General features: G+C 35.5%; 1 protein-coding gene across 1 annotated transcript in view; it reads right to left on the bottom strand.

The window, feature by feature from the left end:
- The window catches only part of C28H8orf34 (chromosome 28 C8orf34 homolog), a 382999-nt gene that overhangs the window by 280021 nt on the left and 82724 nt on the right, over nucleotides 1-20254 (bottom strand). The window contains 3 exon segments of the mRNA XM_072803810.1: nucleotides 7558-7686; nucleotides 10626-10757; nucleotides 17524-17671. Of these exon segments, the coding sequence (XP_072659911.1) occupies nucleotides 7558-7686; nucleotides 10626-10757; nucleotides 17524-17671 (409 nt within the window).

The raw sequence follows: 20254 nt of genomic DNA on the forward strand, positions 1-20254 counted from the left end.
GAGGGACAATGACAATGAAAGCAGAGACCATTTGAAAGAACAAAGGATAACATGTGGGAACAACATTTAAAGTGACCAGGAAGAAGGAAGAGCACCAGAATGAAACCTACAAGAAACGGTGTGAAGGACATCCTAGAGGATCAAATATTAAGAGCAAGGTCCCAGAAAGCAGAAGATGAGAGTCTGAAGACAGACAGAATAATCAGTGGTGTTAAAACTACCAGGGCAATTTTGTAAGATGAGTATTGGAAAAGTGTTCATCTAGTTTGACAATGTGGATTCAATTGCTGACCACAATGAGAAAGGTTTCAATAGAATGACAGGTGTAATCGCACAGCTATATTGAAGGGAGAAAGGAAGATGAGCAAGTGGAAATAAGGAGTGTTCATTATTTCTTTTGAAAATTTTTTTGAAAGAAGAAGGAATTCTGATACTGCCATGAGGTAACTCAAACTCAAGAGAGGGGTTTTTAGGTATGTTTGTTTTTAACATTAATGAGAGCTGTGGTATTCAATATGGTAGCCATTCATCATGTGGCTATTGAACATTTCAAATGTGTCTAGTTCAAATTGAGATGTGATGTAAATTAAAATTCGTACTTGATTTTGAAGACTCAGTATGAAAAAAAATCCTAGTAATAATTTTTATATGGAATACAAGTTAAACTTGGATATAGAGGACAACGCTAAATATTTTATGAAAATTAATCTCATAGGATTCTTGTTGCCTTTTTGTAATGTGCCTGTTTGAAAATATAAAATCACACAAATGGCTCACATTACATTTCTGTTGGGCTGTGCATAGCTGGAACATGTTACAGGCTATTAGGGATAAACAGTAGTAATACTAATAATATATGTAGTAGACAGAATTCTAAGATGGCCCCCAAGGTACACACCTGTTTAATCCTTTCTCTTTGAGTCTGCACGATCGGATATGAAAGGATATCCCTCTCCTGACTAACCGGTTCACTGAGTAAATCAGAAAGATATCCTGATGGTCCTGTCCTAGGCAGGTGAGACTTTCAAAAGAAGGTCAAGCTTCAGAGAGATGCTTCCCAGTGGACTCAATAAAGTAGTAGGGAACTACCATTACAAGAAGATCACAAGGCAAGAGGCGGACAATGGCTTCTAGTTTCTAAGAGCAAACCCTAGCCAAAAGCTAATGAGAAAACAGGGTCTTAGTGCTACAAGGACTACATTTGGCCAATAATCGCAATGAACATGGGAAGAGATCCTGGAGCCTCAGATAAGATCATAGCATGAACCAGAACCTAAATTTCAGCTGGCCTAGAACCACAGTAAAGCATTCCACTAACTCGCACCTGTATACCTGAGTCACAGAAACTGTAAGATAGTAAATTCGTATTTTTAAAGCCACAAGTTTGTGGTAGTTTGTTACACAGTAATGGAAATAAAATATCTAACATTTAATTAGCAATTATTATATACTAGGCACCACATGAAGCACTTTAAACACATGATTTCATTTTCTCATAAACTCTAAGAAATAGGTAGCATTACTATTGCAATTTTGAGAAAAGGTAACTGAAACACAGAGAGGTTACAACATTTTCTTAAAGTCACAAAATTAATATTAGTATGGGGGCACCTGGGTGACTCAGTAGTTGAGCGTCTGCCTTTGGCTCAGGTCGTGATCCCAGGGTTCTGGGATCAAGTCCCGCATCAGGCTCCCTGCAGGGAGCCTGCTTCTCCCTCTGCCTATGTCTCTGTTTCTTTCTGTGTGTCTCTCATGAATAAATAAATAAAATTTTTGAAGAAAAAACAAACTAATATTAGTGGGACTGGAATTAGAAAGATTTCCATGTACAGAAAAGACAAAGTAATTAATGGAATCATATCTCAGAGAACTAGACAAGGGTCAAGATCATGGGTGGAAAGCTTGGTTTTAAATGTGAGAAACACCTTCAGTGTTGATAATGGAAGGAGAAGGAGAGGAAAGATGTGGATGCACTTATGTATGCAGATGGATAAAAGGGAACATCTTCTACACATTCTACAATTAAGTTTTTCTATAAAGTCAGAAACAAGTTAATTGCTAAAACATGAGGCAGAGAATAAATAGGGGTGTATAGGTTATTGTGTGGGTTTTTGATGGTTGCAGTAAGAATACAGAAAGGAGGGAGTGACCAAGGTAAGTAACAGTGTTGAAAACCAAGAATCTGTAGGGTAGTATCCAACAGGGCTGAGCCATTTTTCCCTGGAGCTCTCAGCCTTACTGGGGAAGAAAAGCTGAAGGTTGGCAGCACTTATTCGAAGATGTGAATTTCACACTGAGACATGACAGAAGGAAGGAAACAATAGGGAATGAGACTATTAGTAAAGCTGGCTCACAGAAGAAGGAAATCAGAAGTGAGATAAAAGGATGAAAAACAATGAAGGGAAGATACACCAGAGATACTCCAATATACTGAAGGTCACAATGCAGGTCACAATGCAGGAACAGAGTGAGGATAACAAAGAGCTAGAAAGAATGCAAAAGGTTGGACGCCTGGGTGGCTCAGTTAGTTAAGCATCTGCCTTCAACTCAGGTCATGATCTCAGGGTCCTAGGATGAGCTCCACGAAGGGCTGCCTGCTGAGTAGGGAGTCTACTTCTCTCTCTCCCTCTTTCCCTCGCCCCTGCTCATGTGCTCTTCTTTCTCTTTCAAATAAATAAATAAAATCATAAAAAAAAGAAGAAAGAAAGCAGGTTGAACCACAATCTATAAGCCATGAATACACTGTAACTTTGGAATATAAATTATAGATTATTAAATGAAATTGTGAAAACTGAAGTGATTCTTGATGGCAATCTGGGACAAATTACTTCATTTTAATGAAGAGGAAATGTGAGGAAGGAGGCCAAATGGTATACTCAAAACTGGAAGCAAGTGAGTGGCAGTAAGTGGATCAATGATATTTCCCATGGCAGCGCCTGCATCTATTTTACATAATATACATTATGGTCTCAAAAAAGGACATAACTAAGACAGCATAGAGTATACATAATATTTAAAAACTGTCACTTTATAAAAAATGTGTTCCTAACAATGACTGAATTTACAGTCTAATTATAAACTCAGACACAATGTGTATATCAGTGTGTATATGTAAGTGTGTGACTAAAGTATAGTTAAATGAGATGTTATCCAACAGAGAAGAATTCAGAATAACATAATAAATGTTAATACAAGTGCACTATTTTTTCTTTCATTCTCCAGAAAAGTTTCCTAAAATTATTAATTATTTATATATAAACATGTATTTATTCCCACAAGGCATTCTAGGGAAAAATTATTTATTCTGATGGACACTAGTCCATTCCAAAGCAATAATGACTAATAATGCTACCTCATACTTCTGAAACACAAATCCTTAGAGATACTTTGCTAGGTTTTACAATGTGTCTTTGACCCAGGTAGAGAGTAGGCATATGAAAATGTAGGTAGAAGAGAAATAGCAAGACCTCTCAACAAATCTGTCCCTTTTAGATTGTGGTTTCTTGAAAAAGCTATTAAGTAAATTTAATCTGCCAAATTTAGCATATTCAAAGCCAAGAATAATCAGTGTGAATTCATTTGGGGATATGTATTTTATTCTCTTTATATCAATATTCAAAGATGAATGCTTATATCTATATTCACATTCACATCCATATCTACATATACATATAGCCACATATATCCACATTCGTGTTCCCATACATATCTAAGTATTAGAGAAATATGATCAGTGACAAGCAAAGGTGAGTAGGCCCTGTTATTTTGGGGGTGGTTATAAGTCAATTTTTCCTTCTTTCCATTAAAGAAGAATTACAATGAATTGTACAATGAATTTAAGAATTACAATGAATGAGAAAAACAGAAACTATTTTTTAGAAAACCCCAGTAATAATTGTTGTAGGCAAGATTTACCAATGGATGCTGAAATTACTGGGTAAAAGTATGTAAAAGAAACATGATATTTTCAATCTATCTCTCCTAAGATATTTATTAGCTACAAAAAAGCAAAGTATTAACTTTACGGTGGTGAAACCTGACAGACACCACCTTAACCAACTGACTGAGGTTAACATCACCAGAAATAAGATGATGGGCCTGAATATAATGCACTGAGAAAGATGCTGCCCTCAGGCCCTTCTATCAAAGCCACCAGAAGAGATACATTATGTGGGGATGTGAAGGTCTTGTATCTTCATAACTTCCCTATTCAAAAAACAGTTTCTCTTACTACTTTAAAGTCAGTGGAAACAAACACTTGGAAAGGGCAGGAATCCAGGCTCCTGCAAGGAGAAAGTCCTGTTTAAAGAATATTCAGAGGGGTGCCTCAGTGGTTCAATGGTTGAGCGTCCGCCATTGGTTCAGGTCGTGATCCTGGGGTTCTGGGATGGAGTCCCTCTGTCTATGTCTCTGCCTGTCTCTCTGTGTCTGTCATGAATAAATAAATCAAAATCAAATCAAATCAAATCAAATCAAATCAAATCAAATGTTCAGAAGTGCTGCAAAGGGAGGGATCCAGGTACCAAAAATCCACCATGCCTATCACAACATGACTTTGCCACATTATAAGCCACTGCAAATTTTTCTAGCACATGTACCTTTTAAGAGAATCATAGCATAGCATGTGTTACAGCTCGACTAACTTAATATAATAAAGCATTACACTGAAAGGTTTGCAAAAAGCCAGGGAAAAGTACAGTACAGTTATTACTGAAACAAAAATCCTGTTTGTGAACTAGAAAGAATATCTAGTCTTTCTTGTTATTATTTGACTCCTGTTGAGAGAGAGAGAATTTAAGTCTGGATAAGCTGACAGCTATAGAGCTGAGATAATTCTATCATTTTGGAGGCTATAAATGATTTTTTTGCTGTCAATCTCAGGTAAATAACAAATACTTCTAAAATATGTCACATCTTTTGGACAGCACAACTAAGATAAAGCAAAGTCCAACCTTGCCAGAGAAAATTCTATCAGAAAGTATAAAAATTAAGAGATCACTAAAAACTTTCAAACTTTCCTGTCAATAGCTATGGCACTGGAGAGAAAGGTCCACAATAATAAGACACTGAAGATTCCCTTGACCATACCTTGAAGAAAAAGTCCATTGCCTATGTCTTCCTAGTAAATAAAATGAAGCATAATAGAGATTAGAGATGAGAGGTTAGATTAGAGAGAGTTACCAACTTGAAGCTATTATAAAATTATTATATCAAGAATTAATGACATCCTGCTTCAGGGCGATAGAAGAACTGAGTTTGTGATTACACAGGTAAACAATGGGCAGCTAGACTGCTACATGAACATCTGTAAATGGTAAAGCTGCATTTTTACTAATTTACACTGGCCATCTCAGGCAAATTGATAACTTGGCAGTTAGTCACATGTTGGGCCTACGATGAAAAGTATTAAACCTCAGATAGCAAAAATCACAGAAACTCAAGTCATTCCATGAAGGCAGCATTTTATACCAAAAAAGACTAAAAAAACCTTTAAAGGTAGAAAAGAGCAATCCTTCCCTATATAAAGACCTACTCCCTTACCCGCACATAAACCCCAGCACTATTGCCACAAAGAGTCCACTTAAAGCCATCATGGGAAGCCAAAAGCAACTCTCCATCATATATATAGAACTGAACGTTACACCTTATTTCTGGCCAAGTTACTGGCTCACCTGACAGCTTTCTTGGCCCTGACTTTGTCCCAAGAATAATGTCCCATATTTGCACTTCTTCTACTCTCCCAACCAAGGACTGCTCTCTGGCCATTTTTGTTTCTCCAGACTTCCTTCAAGAATTAAATGAACCTTCCACTAACTTCTGATCATGGTAATCAGTTGCTAGGTCCCACCTAGAAAGCCATACCTAGGTTTTCTTGGGACAGACCATAGCTTGAACCTTGATATTTCTGCTACACATGTTGGCAAATATATAAGCAAAAGGCAATCAAACTCCCTTATTTTTTTTTAAAGATTTTATTTATTTATTTGAGAGAGAGAGAGAAAGCATGAGCAGGGGGAGGGGCAGAGGGAGAAGCAGGCTCCTTGCTAAGCATGGAGCCCAATGTGGGGTTCAATCCTAGGACCCTGAGATCATGACCTGAGCCAAACACAGACACTTAACCAACTGAGCCACCCAGGCACCCTTTAAACTCCCTTATTACAAAGTGTTAAGGACACGTGAATTTTTTTTTAACCAATTAACAATGATATAACAAGTTTCTGTAAGTCAGTTATCACACTTTAAAGAACAAAAGTTGACATCCTCTATTTGACGATCTATGTAATAACTGGGCATATTCTTCAATCATTCCTCTTTTAATTCATGTTTTTAGATAAATTGAGAGGCTATAAAGAGCCACAAGCTCTGACCAAAGGGGTAAGATTTATACATATTAATATAAGCCGTTGACATTTAATAGAATAAGACTTATTTTGTGAACATAATATAGTAATAAGCTAAACTCGCTTTATCATTATTTCTTCCAAAAGTAAATCTAGCCAAAATTAGGGTCTTCTTGAATCCCAACCAGAGAATTTCTACTAATGGAAAAATTGTAAGATCCTTTGCAATGGGAAAATGTCTCTTCAATAAATGGTATTGGGAAAACTGGACAACTACATGCAAAAGAATGAAACTGGACTACTTTCATACACTGTACACAAAAATAAACTCAAAATGGATTAAGACCTAAATATGAAACCTGAAACAATAAAAATCCTAGAAGAGAGCACAGGCAGTAACTTCTGTGACATCGGATATAGCAACTTTTTTCTAGATAGGTCCCCTGCTGCAAGGGAAATAAAAGCAAAAATAAATATTGGGACTACATTAAAATGAAAAGCTTCTACACAGTGAAGGAAATAATCAACAAAACTAAAAGGCAACCTATAGAATGGGAGAAGATATCTGCAAATGACTTATCTGATAGAGAGACAAAGAAAAACTATAAGAGACTCTTAGCCTAGGAAACAAACCAAGGGATGCTAGAGGGGAGATGGGTTGGGGGATGGGGTTACTAGGTAATAGGCATTAAGGAGGGCACAGCATGTAATGAGCACTGCGTGTTAAATGCAACTGATGAATCACTGAACTCTATCCCTGAAACTAAAAATACATGATATGTTAACTAAACTGAATTTAAATAAAGAATTTTTAAAAGTTTAGAAACATGAAAAAATCATGGAGGCAATAGGCATGTTTACTATTTAGGATGACACAAAGCAATGAGGTTCAAAAAAGAATGAGCAAGATACCATTATATATGTGTAGCTGACCTGGGTAAAAGAGACCTTGCCGAAAGACTGGAATCCAATAGTAAGGGCAAGAGACAGGGTGGGGTGGGGGCAGTGTCCACAGCTCCTCTACTCTATATATCAGTCTTCCTAGGAACCTTGTGTAAAATGCAAGGTCAATCCTCATTTCCAATCTCACACACACTCACCATCTCTCCCGTAATTATAGTGAGGATGCTGGAAATGGGTTACTGGCAATAGTTATAAATGTTTCTACTTTAATATTGGTTAGGAATTTCAATTACAATCAAGTAAATGAACTTACTTCGAGAAAGATTCTCAAGGGCTTTTCCCAGCTTCTTGCTCTCTTGAAGGATGTGGTTCAATTCATCAAAATCACGGCTTTCTGGTTTAATTCGCCAGTTCCACTTAGGATGATCTACTGACCTTGGCACTATGTTTTAAAAAAAATGATTACTTCATAAGCATGCTACATAATGATAAAAAATTTACTACTCATCATTATGTGAGAGACTGTATCAAGATCAATGTACAGAATAAAAATGTTTGTCTTGGAAATAGTATTCTTATGAGTAAACAGAAGGAAGTTACAAACTGGGTTTTAAGAAATGTTTTAACTGAACTAGTAAAGGGAAGTGTGTTTATAGAAAAAAAGAAAACTCAGATACTGATTTAAAACTAATAATTTCTATAACTTAGAAAAAAACACAAAAGTAAACTATATTTTATATCACGTATTAACAGCTTAAAAATAATTACTAACTCCTTCAGCAGCAATTAGTAAATATTTTTAAGACATTTTGCTGTCTTCTGATAAACCAGAAGACTGAACACATCTATGATCACTTCCCTTAAATGCTTCCTAAAACTGTATTAAAGAAAATTTTTTTTGGTCAAATAATTAGTTGAACAAGAAGAGAAGATGTTATAAGGCAATAAACAGCAAATCTTTTTTGGAAGATGCAGTATAAATTGAGGAGTGGTGGCTGCATTTAGTAAAGTAGAGAATGCTGAAGTCTGGTCCCAGAGGAGAGAGATGCTCAAAAAGGTGGACATTTCATAACATTTCAACATTCAAGCATCAATCAAGGAGGTCAAATGTCAAAGTAATAAGGATATAAAATTTTGTTTTTCAGATTGGAAGGATCCATTAAATGTCCAGAACAATTCAAGGCATATTATCATAGAATTTTACAACAGTGGTAATAAAGAAAAGATCTTACAAGCTTCCAGAGACAAACACAGCAATCAAGTTCTCATCAGACTTCTCAATAGCTACACTTGCCCCTAAAGACACAAGAGAAATTCCTTCAAAACTCCAACTGAAAATTACTTCTAACTTAGAATTTTATACCCAATTGAGGAACCAATCAAGTTTCTTGTAAGGATTCAAACATTTATCTTGTAATTATTCTTTTTCAGAAAGCTTATAGTCCAGAGACTCCACCAAAAGGAATAAATAAACCCAAAAGTGGAAAGATTTGGGATTCGGGAACAGGTGGTCCTCCACAAGAAGGAGGAAAAGAGAATCCCCAGAATGGTAGTGAAGGATGGTCTCAAAAGACTGTTGAGAAAAAGGCTAGAAACCAAGAAGCCAAGATTAGAGCAAGAAGACAAAGGGCTGCAGAAGAGAGGTCTCTAATTTTTTGTAGTGAAATAAAATATAAATAAAATAAGATCAAAGTTAGAATTATTTGATGTATTTGAGCATACTGAGTATTGAATGCTTGAAGGCAACATTTGGTGAAACATTAGTGAGGGGTACACAGAAAACAAAGCAAAGAGAAAAATAAGACAACCATTAGTTCTAGAAACAAATTAATATTTGGATACCAATAGATCTATTGTGAAAAATGCTAATGAATATAGTCATAATATCGATGTAGAGTATATATTCAACATTTCAAATACTTGCATGATTGCACTGTGGGGATGAGATGGACCTGAGGTATGAAGCCACAAAGTCTTAGAAGGAGGTCAAGAGATGATGCTTCAAATTTAAAAAGTAAAAGGGAACTGTGTAAGTTACTTGTATGTTTGGATATGTAAACTTGTGTACCAAAAAGAACATCTAAAAGAGTTAAAAGTGACTCCAAAGCCTATATTACTACTTTACTTTCCAAAGCATATTTTTTGTTGTTTTTATTAAAATAATTTTTTAAAGATATTATATGATAATGCTATATAGCAAAGGCAATCTCAGACTAGTGAAATATTTTTTCAGCCATCTTCAAAAAAAGTAATCGGAAATATTTACTATAATAAAAATATACTGATCCTCTGACCCAGCAATCTTATGTCTGGTAAATTATCACAAAGAAATGAGAACACCTATACTTATGTAGGTATGTACAAGGTTGTTTATTTTATTAGAAATGGCAAGATATTTCAGTTATAGTTTGTGGCGGCAAAACTCTATAAATAATCTAACTGTCCTTCCACAGGGGAATAAATAAATTATGGCACATTCACAGCATGCTACAGTATGCACAAAGTATAAGATTAGCATGAATATACATCCACAGTACATTCTAAAATAAATAAAAACAAATTGCTCAAGAATGTATATAGTTGAAACCAGTTTTATAAAATAGCAAAACAACTCACACATATTTTATATGCTAGTTTTAGAAAGAAAAGGATGTAAAAGGATGCCAACTCTTTCAAAGGATGTGAAAATATATAAACTATTTCTGAGGAAGTAGAATTTGAGGGCCTGAAAGAAGGGAGAAATATTAAGAATTTAAATTTTATTAACTTTTTTTGAATATAAATCTCCTTTACTTCTCCTCTAAAAGATTTAATTTGGAGATCCCTGGGTGGCTCGGTTTAGCACCTGCCTTTGGCCCAGGGCATGGTCTTGGAGTCCTGGGATCGAGTCCCGCATCAGGCTCCCTGCTTGGAGCCTGCTTCTCCCTCTGCCTGTGTCTCTGCCTTTCTCTTTCTCTCTCTGTGTGTCACTCATGAATAAATAAATAAAATCTTTTAATTAATTAATTAATTAATTAATTAATAAAAACTAGAAGATTTCATTTGCTTTTACATACTTTATTAAATGTAGGGCTAGTTTTGCTTTGAATGTGATACAATGCTGCAACTGAACATGACAGGCAAGGAACCTGCTCTAGGCAGTTTACATTCTTACAAGAATATTATACTCAAAGTCTAAATCAATTAAACATTCTTGAGAATACGAGTGAGTAGATCTATTTAAAGCTCAATGTTACTGCTGAAATGAACATGACATTCATTAGGATTAATAGCCAGAAAGATCAGATAAAAAGTTTGACTTTAATTCTTACCTTTTCCTCATTTTGTTAGTAACACATACTTACATACATTAAGTAACATTTGAATGACAAAATTCCTTACATGATTTGGATTCTGGTGATGGTGGAGAAATGTTAGACACAGCAAGGTCACTTTTTGATTTTTTAGGCTTCTTTGCATTTAATTGCCAAGGTTTATCATAGCTTCTGAAATCCCTTCTTGTTCCTTTATGTTCTGTTAAGACAAACAAAAAATACATATACAGATATATTCAACAATAAGTGATTTCAAGATTGACCAAAATCTAAATCTGTGAAGTCATTAGATATGCCTGGAAAAAGCTATAGGTCACCTCACATCAAAAATAATGCAAATATTCAAAAGTATTCCTTGCTTAATTTCCCTTGTAAATTTTAGTTTTGAATTTGACATGATTCAATTTGTATATTAATAGGATTAAGATCGTGTTAAATTGTGAAAGGCTTCCAGAAAGACTCTTTAAGGCATGGGATTACCATTACTTAAAATAACATTCTTTAAATGGGTAGTATTAGTAAAGCCCTGTATTCTAATGAAAACACTGGGGCACCTGAATGGCTCATCTGGCTCTCGGTTTCAGCTAGGTCCCTACCCTATGGGTGGTGGGATTGAGCCAGTGCTGGGCTCTGCGCTCAGTGGAGAATCTGCTTGAAGATTTTCTTTCTCTGCCCCTCCCCCCCTCTAAGGTAAATAGATAAATCTTTTAAAAAATAATAAATCAATAAATAAAAATAATTAAACACATAAACTTTACTCATCTTATTTTATCTTATCTATTATTCACTGACATGTTAAACCACTGACAGTCACCTACATTTCTGCCCTAGCATCACTCATTTTTTTCCACTTCTCTACTCAAGAAAGGGTAATTCAACCAACTTTGTTGAAAGTTATAGCTCACCTTCAAAGGTGGTCAAAGTCATACCAATTCCCAAATTAAATGAGCTTTCCAAGAGGTCACCCCTCCTGATCTTTGACAAGCATTTCATATTTTTAGACTGGCCTATCTGTGGGATATTTTCCTCTCTGACCCTCAGGCCCTACATTCTCCTCATCTCCATATCCCCTATTTGACTCTTCCTCCTCTTGTCTCATTCACTACTTCCTCATCTTTCTCTTTCCTCCATGTGACATTCCTGAGAGTTTACAGCTTCCTTCTGCCTTCTTGTTTAGTTATAAGTGTGGTCAGCCTGGGTGGCTCAGTGGGTTAGTGCCGCCTTCAGCCCAGGGCCTGATCCCAGAGACCTGGGATCGAGTCCTGCATCAGGCTTCCTGCATGGAGCCTGTTTTTCCCTCTGCCTGTGTCTCTGCCCCCCTCTCTCTCTCTCTCCTTCTCTCTCTCTCTGTGTGTCTCTCATGAATAAATAAATAAAATCTTTAAAAAATAAATAAAATAAAGTTATAAGTTGTCAAATTATCCTATCTTTATGAATGCCTCATCAATCTTTCTCTAGCCACCCACTTGTAAATACCAAATAGACATCATTAAACATTATATGGATTCCTCATATTTATATTTGAAGGTTGTACTAAACCAGCTGTTACCTAATTTTACTACCTAATTTTACTACCTAATTTTACTACATGCCATTCAATACCAAAAGAGGCATAAATACTCTAAAACTCTAGAACAGAAATGTCAGTCTGGTCTGCCAGAATGCAGGACATGTTTCTACAGATGGGAATAAGACATAAGATTAAGATGTAAAATAGGCAAACCAGAAAAGGACTGGAAGATTTCTAGGCATTCATGATACTTGCCCCTACATCAGAGTTCTCTATTCCTGTTGTTCTATGAGAATCTGTCTTTCTATATCCATCCCAGGACCATAATATCTTCCAGTGCTACATGGCTAAAGGAAAGGAATCCTGGTCATAAAACAGAGCATTTCACGATACAAAGAAAAAGGCTAAAAAGAACAAGGGAGAAATAGTATGTGGCTTTTTTACTTTTCCACTACAGGCAAGAAGGAAAATCCACATTAATTTAAATAATCTAGCAACGATACTGTTCTTATTTCGTTGGTTGAAAACAGGATGAGACAAAGTTACTCATGAGTATAGCAGAGACCCATAGGATTGAACTGATAATGGAATTTTAGTAGTAATCATAATTTCATCTGTCTCTCTAAAATTTTTGAAAGGGATCCAAATTGTTCCAAGCTATATGTTGAGGGGACAAAGAATCCATCTATCCTATTAATTGGCAAACCGAAAACTAGATGGAATCCCCTTCATCATTTAAATTTGAATAAATGGAGAAAAATATCATTCTACAAAAATTTCAGTATGAAAAGCAAGAATGTATTATTCAAGATACAAAGAAAAATCATAGTTTTAGAAAAGATTTACTCTGGAAAACCTTTAAATTTTAGGATGTGGATAATTGCCTTCTTAATAAGAATAAACAAAATGGATTCTATGAAACAAGAAAAGTGAGAGGAGGCAGATTAATCAACCAATCTACAATAAAATAGAACAGCACCCAGAAATTAATAAAGAAGATAAGGAAATACTGACAATAAACCAAAATGCAATACCAGCATTTAAATTTGTTTTCAAAACCACAGAGAGAAAAGTGATACTGCAGAAAACTGAATCAGTGACACAGCATGCTTGACAAATTAGGCAGTAAAGAAAGGCAAATATAATGTGAAATTAAACGGGAGGAAGGAAGAATAGCAAAGCAAACTCAATTTACAAGTGGTTGATTTTCCTGAAGAAGAAACAGAAAACAAATATAATAGAAGAGATAACTAAGTACACAAGAGGAAAATAGTTTTAGGCTGAAGATCTGGATTTGCCGTTTGAGAAGATTCACTGAATATAAGAAAAAAATTTAAAGGAAAAAGATAATCGTCAAGATATTTTCCCAGTAGAACTTATCAACATCAGAAATAAAGAAAAAAAAAACCCACAAGTATTTAAGAAAAATAATTAGAATGTCTATAAAGAAATAAAAATAAGGCAGGTTTCAGATTTCTCTTAAATTATATTAAATGACAGACTTTTAGATGATGTTGTATCCTGAGTTCCTAGATATATTTAAAGGCAATAAGAGGACAACTTAAGATATTTTCAGAAGATATTATACCAATATACTTTGAATATTGAGATAATTTCTAGCTGGTCAGAGCATGCACAGAAGAAATAATTCAAAATTGCAGTCAAGGTATAAACTGGTATTATTTACTGTCACCCATATTATAACTTCTTTACTTATATTCATATCCAAGAATTATCCTATGCTTTCCTTCTCTCTCCTGTCATACTCACTCTCAATTTTTTCTTCCTCACCTTCTAGGGCATACAATCCATTGTACACAAACACTTCTCTATCCTCAATACCCATTCTTTCATGTTTTAAGAGACACCTCACTCTTTCCTCTGCAGCTTCCTGGAATGGGGGGTGCATTCCCTCATGTGGTATCAGCCACAGGCTGGATCTTCTTAGCCCAATACTGTTAAGCTGGAAGTCCCTCCTCTCTTGTGGTAAATCCTGCCTGTCTACACTACTCACTTCTCTTCAAGGTTGCCAACATTCTCCTCCTGATTACTCCACAGCCCAACTCAAGATGTTGGCACCATCTCCCTTGACTTTTCAACAACTCGAATGCAACTCTGGTTTCATTTTCTTAATACTCAGAAAAATCATGCATTAAATCTCATACTTCTTTGTCCTCCCTAACTCTGAAGAGCTTCACCTCCCTGATAATTAAGGTATCCCAAAACTAAGGTTCCCATCAGGACCTTCTCATCATCTATCTGGACTCACTCCACCTCAGAAATCTTGATCTCAAAAAAAAAAAAAAAAAAAAAAGGAAAAAGAAAAAAGAAAAAAAAAGAAAGAAAGAAAGAAAAAAAGAAAAAAAGAAATCTTGATCTCAAATATTACAATCTCCCATCCTTCTACTTCTCTCATATTTTTACTACATCTACCCCTGCACTAGCCTTCTAAAGGTCTTTATCTTCAGTTCTCTGATTGCGTTTCTGTCTAATTCTTTTTCTCTTTTTAAAGGATTTTATTTATTTATTCATTAGAGACTCAGAGAGAGAAGCAAAGACTTAGAGGGAGGAGAACTCCCTGCAAGGAGCCCAATGTGGGACTTGATCTCAGGACCCCAGGATCACGACCTCAGCCAAAGGCAGATCGCTCAACCACTGAGCCACCCAAGTGTCTCCGTCTAATTCTTTTTCTATCCTTGCTCAAGATCTTCTCATACTAGACCATGTGCTTTGATCACTTGCATAAATTGCTCCAAATGTTGTCAACTGCTTTGTAAAACCATTCTTCTGCCCTCCACCTTTGCCCTGTCACAACTACAATTCTCACTCAGTCCCTCAACTGTTTGCTCTGCTCCCTTCCCACTGCTTCTGGGCACCACTGCAGAAAATCACAACTGCACTGATGATTTCATTCATGTCTTCAACTTCAGAGAAGCCCCAGTACTGCCTCACAGTCTTTTTTTTTCCTTTTGCCAACTATTTCCTCCTTTTCTTTGGTGACTTTTCACAACTGGCATCACTCCAATCTCTCCTATTCAATTCCCAACCCTCTTGTCCTCAGCAACAACCTTACTTCTTACTTACTTATTAATAAAAAGACAAAATTTTAGGTATCAGATATAACCTCACACTTGCATTCCCCCAGTCCATCTTCCACTTTACCGGGAAATTTGACCACAACTTCCTCTATTCTTTCACTCTCATAACTTTAACAATTATACCCATAATGCTGAATGCCACTCTGTGATTCCTGCCTTGACCCATCACCAGAGTTTTAGACTCATATCTAACTGCCTCCTGGAATTATCTATGAAGATGCCTCACAAGAAACTCAAAGTCATCAATAGGAAGTGGACTCATTATTGCCCTTCACAAATTTACTCCTGTGTTGCCATCTTGCTTTATTAAAATAAGCATTTATGCCATTGCCTAAGTCAGTAAATTGGGAGTTATAATAATCTCCTCACCTCCTTCCCTCTCCAAGCAGTAAGTCATCAGTACTTGTGTTAGTCAGAATTCTAAGATGATCCCCATAATCTCTGCCCCTGACATTATGCCTTATATAATTCTTTCCCCTTGAGTGTAGTAGATAGAATCTTTGACTTGCTTCAAACCAAAAGAATATGGTAAAAGTGATGGGATATCAATGCTATGATTATGTTATGTTAAATACGTTAAGTAGACTTGACTGAGAGAAATTCCCTTGGTGATTTTAAAAAAGTAAGCTGCTGTAATATGAAAGAGCCACATGGCAAGGAACTGTGGATTGCATTTAGGAGTTGACAGTAACCCCGGGCTAAAATCCAGCATGAAAACAGGAACCTGAGTCACAGAGCTACAATAAAATTAATGCTGCCAACAACCTGAATGAGTTTGGAAGCAGGTTCTTTTTTTTTATTCCAGACTCCAGATGAGAATGCAACCCAGCCAATATCTTGATTTCCAGCCTTGTGAAATTACATGAAGGATGTAGTTCTGGTAGGTACAGACTTCTGACCCATGGAAGTATAGGATACTAAATGTGTGATGATTAAAACTGCAGAGTTTAACACACTACTATCTCCCCAGATACTATAATTTATAAATATGGACTCATAAGAGCTTCATTGGGCTCATAGATTTCATATGGTCTGCCTTTACATGATGGGTGCCATCTCTGCACCTACAAAGCAGTGTTCATGCCTATATACCCATGTTACTTAGAATCTAAATCCAAGAATGTGAAGCTAGGAAAATGCAAGAGTTTTCTCTTTCATATGCCAAAAGTTTGTATCCTAGTTTCCTGTATAATACAGAAATCTTCTCAATGGATAACTGACACCAGAGAGCTCTACATTCTTCAGAGGATACCCTTCTCCCTACTCATTTTAGTATGGCTTTGAAACATGGTCTCAAGAAGGTACCAACATGAAACTATAGCCAAAAGAGAGAGACCAAGATCTTTTCAGGGGATCTCATAAGCCATGAAGAAGATGGGAGAAGTGAAAATGTCATTCCAGGAACATATTTGGAGTCCTGTCAGTCAGATTCCCATAAGAATTAGGCTTGGAGTTGGCTAATAACATAACAGGCATAGGAGATTTGGTTTTATAAGTAAATGCTAAACCAAAACACCTAAAAAAAGTCTACTCAATTATCTTAACCAGTGCTTACTAGGGAGATGAGGCTATTGCAGACTTAGTAAGATTGGTTTCTCCAATGTCCAGGGTAAATTAATCTTCTTAAAGTCAAACTTACTACATAAGATAAAAATAGGCACCACAGGAAATAGAGAATAATCATCAGTTTGGGCAAAGTGAAAGGTAACCATTAAAATCTTTGTTTATCTTTCTACAGGTAAGCTAGAAGTATTTAATTCAAATTCTTCATGAAAAGAAAAGAAATAAGCTTAGAATAATTAGTTTGAATTCATACTGAAGTCTTTTTGTGCAACTCTGAATCCTCTATTAAAATTGAATACACACAGATTATGTTTTGAAGCATAATATATAACACAATTTATAACAATATATTCAAATTCAAGAATATTTTATGACAAGTTAATTTTTTCCTCTTTTTTGAAGTATGATTAACAAAGAATGTTATGTTAGTTTCAGGTGTACAACATAATGATTCAATTCTATATATTACTCAGTGGTCTTCAAGCTAAGCATACTCTTGATCCCTTTTTTTCTATTTCACCCCAACCACCCCTCCACAACCTTCCTTCTGGCAACCACCAGTGTGTTCTCTGTATTTAAGAGTCTTTTTTTTTTTGTCTCTTTTCTCTTTATTTGTTCATTAGTTTTTTTCTCTTAAATTCCACACGAGTGAAATTTTAGCATATGAGTGAAGCACATTTTCAAATGAATATGTGAAACCCTTGGTAACCATCTACATTTATAATCAGAAAGATTTTGTACATTTTTACATTAAATGTATCAAAATCAATGGTTAAATAAATATTTTCACTTACCTGATGTTTCACTTTCTGCCCAGAGAGCTGCAGATCCAGATAAAGTTCTCTGAAGTTGTCCACGGTTTCCTTGTTTAGACTGAAGATGGTCAATGAGAAATGGAATTGGCTGGTCAGGTGTTTCAGTTATTAATTTGGTCATTAATTCCTGAAGGTAGAATAGAACATACATTTATATCTAATAATAATAGCGAACACTTACAAAGCATTTACTATTGCCGGGTACTCTCTAACTGTTTTACATATAGCAAATGATTCAATCCTAATAATAATCTTGAAAAGCAGGTACAAATTATTGTCTTCCTTATGAGGAAAATGAAGTGCAGCTATGTTACGTTATATAGCTATGTTTTAGAGCTAACACAGGCAAAGCCAAGATATATATATTTATTTTTGTTATTCTACTTGAACTTTAAATTCTTTTAAAAACTATAGCACAAGAATTTTAAACTTCAGATTACTATTTTGAGAAATGCCTTTACAAACTAAACTTTCAGTAAACCTCACCATGTACCTTAGATACTAATGTTATTTTTCCTTCTTAATCACATACAAATACAAAATGAAGAAAATTCTATTGGAATGAAAGAAACAAGTAATAAGCCACAGACTCGCAGAAACCAAAAAGTGTCTTAAACTAATCTCCCAACAATACAGGATTTACTTTTTCCAAAAGCCCTGATGGGTATTCATTCTTTTTTTTTTTTTTTTTTTTTTTTTTTTTTTATGAGTTAAGCCATGAAGATTTCTCTACCTGCTGAAGCAGCCTGTTCCATTTTTGGATAGCTATAATGATGCCTTATATTAGGCAAAAAAGCTGCCTAAGAGTAACATCTATACATTGTTTTTTTCCAGGCAAGAACAGCAAAAAGCAAGCTCCAATTTGTGGTCAATTAGAATCCCCAGATTATTCTCATATGAACAGCTGCCAAGCCATGTGGATATCACTTCATGCTGTGTACCTAGGTTTGTGAACTTGTATGCACCACTGTACAGTCATATCAAGTACATTTTACCTTGCTGGATTTAGCCCAAAATTCTAGTCTGTCAATTATCATCTTAAGCTTAGATTCTGTGCAAGGCAATAATCTTATGAGTGGGCCAGAAAATCAAGTATTAAGAGAGCTAACAGAAGGGATACTTAAAATTCTCCTCATCCCATTGTCTTTTTGTGTTGGTGGCCTATTTCTTCTGCCTTGAATGCTCTTCTCTCAGATGTTCAGATGGCTGGTTTGTCATCATTTATCTCTAATGCTATCTTCTTAAAAGAGGCTTACCCTAATGAATATTCCTAAGTCTTTGTCACTTCATTATCTTATTTTCTTCATAGTTAAAGAATCATCTTTAACCAGAATCATCTCATTTAATACTTGCTCATCTTTCTATGCCTGCCTCTGCTCATCCTCCTCCACCATATCACTAAGAACATGGGCTGGCCTGGTTTGACCTCTACTCTCTCCCTAGGCCTGGAACTCTTCTTGGCTCATAGATGGTACGGAATGGATGAATGGATTAACTAATTCTTTCTTGGTTTACTGACCACAGGTAAATATTAGTAATTAAAGTCCCCTATTGTCCTAGTAAACAGCAATTAAAGCATTCATAGATTTCTTAGCCCAGCAAAATAAACTCTTCAAACTTCCTATATAAGAAATTGCTGTCATGATATCTCAGGAAACACACGGATTTATCTGAGAAGAGGCTAAATGGACTTTGTAGATGGCAAGATTACAAGGTAACCTCAAAGACATTGATAAAATAAATCAGGGTATCTCAAATCTGCAGATTGAACATAGGGTTGGAGCTAAAACAAGCAAAGGATTTCTACCACAAAAACACTGTGTAGCAAAATTTATCAGACAAATGTGATTTTTTTAAGTATATTCTGAAAAAGAAGTAAACAAACAGCCAGTTGGCACAGGTCTTCTTTATTTCTATTATTCAAGATCTCAACTACTAGTTATAACTAAAGAAGTCATTCCTATACTGTGGTTAAAACAAAGCAGGGTTCAGTTAAACCCCAATTATACATCAATGGGATGTAATTTAAAACATTCTGGATTTTGCCTCTGTAGAAAATATGTATTATATTCTATTTAAATTCATGTACATTACCCTCCACCCCCCAAAAAAAAGAAAGAAAAGAAAAATGCATAGAAGGACCAACTAGATTACTCCTGTCACAGAAGGCCTGGGTACTCAGATAAAGCAAAATCAGATCAGATAACAAGGCTTTAAAGCCACAGCAATTTCTATTCTGAAACCTCTGAAGATCTCATACATTTCTTTTTACCTTTCAAACGAGATGGAAAGTTTCTCTGGATATTTTTCTTTCTTTTAAAATAAACTGAAGTTGGGCAGCCTGGGTGGCTCAGCGGTTTAGCGCCACCTTCAGCCCAGGGCATAATCCTGGAGACCCAGGATAGAGTCCCACTCAGGTTCCCTGCATGGAACCTGCTTCTTCCTCTGCCTGTGTCTCTGCCTCTCTCTCTGTCTCTCTCATGAATAAATAAATAAAGCCTTAAAATAAAAACTTAAAAAAAATAAAATAAACTGAAGTGTTTAAGATGGGTTATAAAAAACATATGGGTTATACAGTCATAATAAACCAAGTACCACTGTTAAATTTTTAAAATATCATTAGTCTAGTAACTAATTTTGGATACCCTTAACATTCCATTAATGAATATGTATTAGTAACACGGGACAAACTCAGCCATAAATAAAATGA

The sequence above is a fragment of the Canis lupus genome, chromosome 28 (genome assembly GCF_048164855.1).
Source record: "Canis lupus baileyi chromosome 28, mCanLup2.hap1, whole genome shotgun sequence".
NCBI classification, from domain to species: Eukaryota; Metazoa; Chordata; class Mammalia; order Carnivora; family Canidae; genus Canis; species Canis lupus.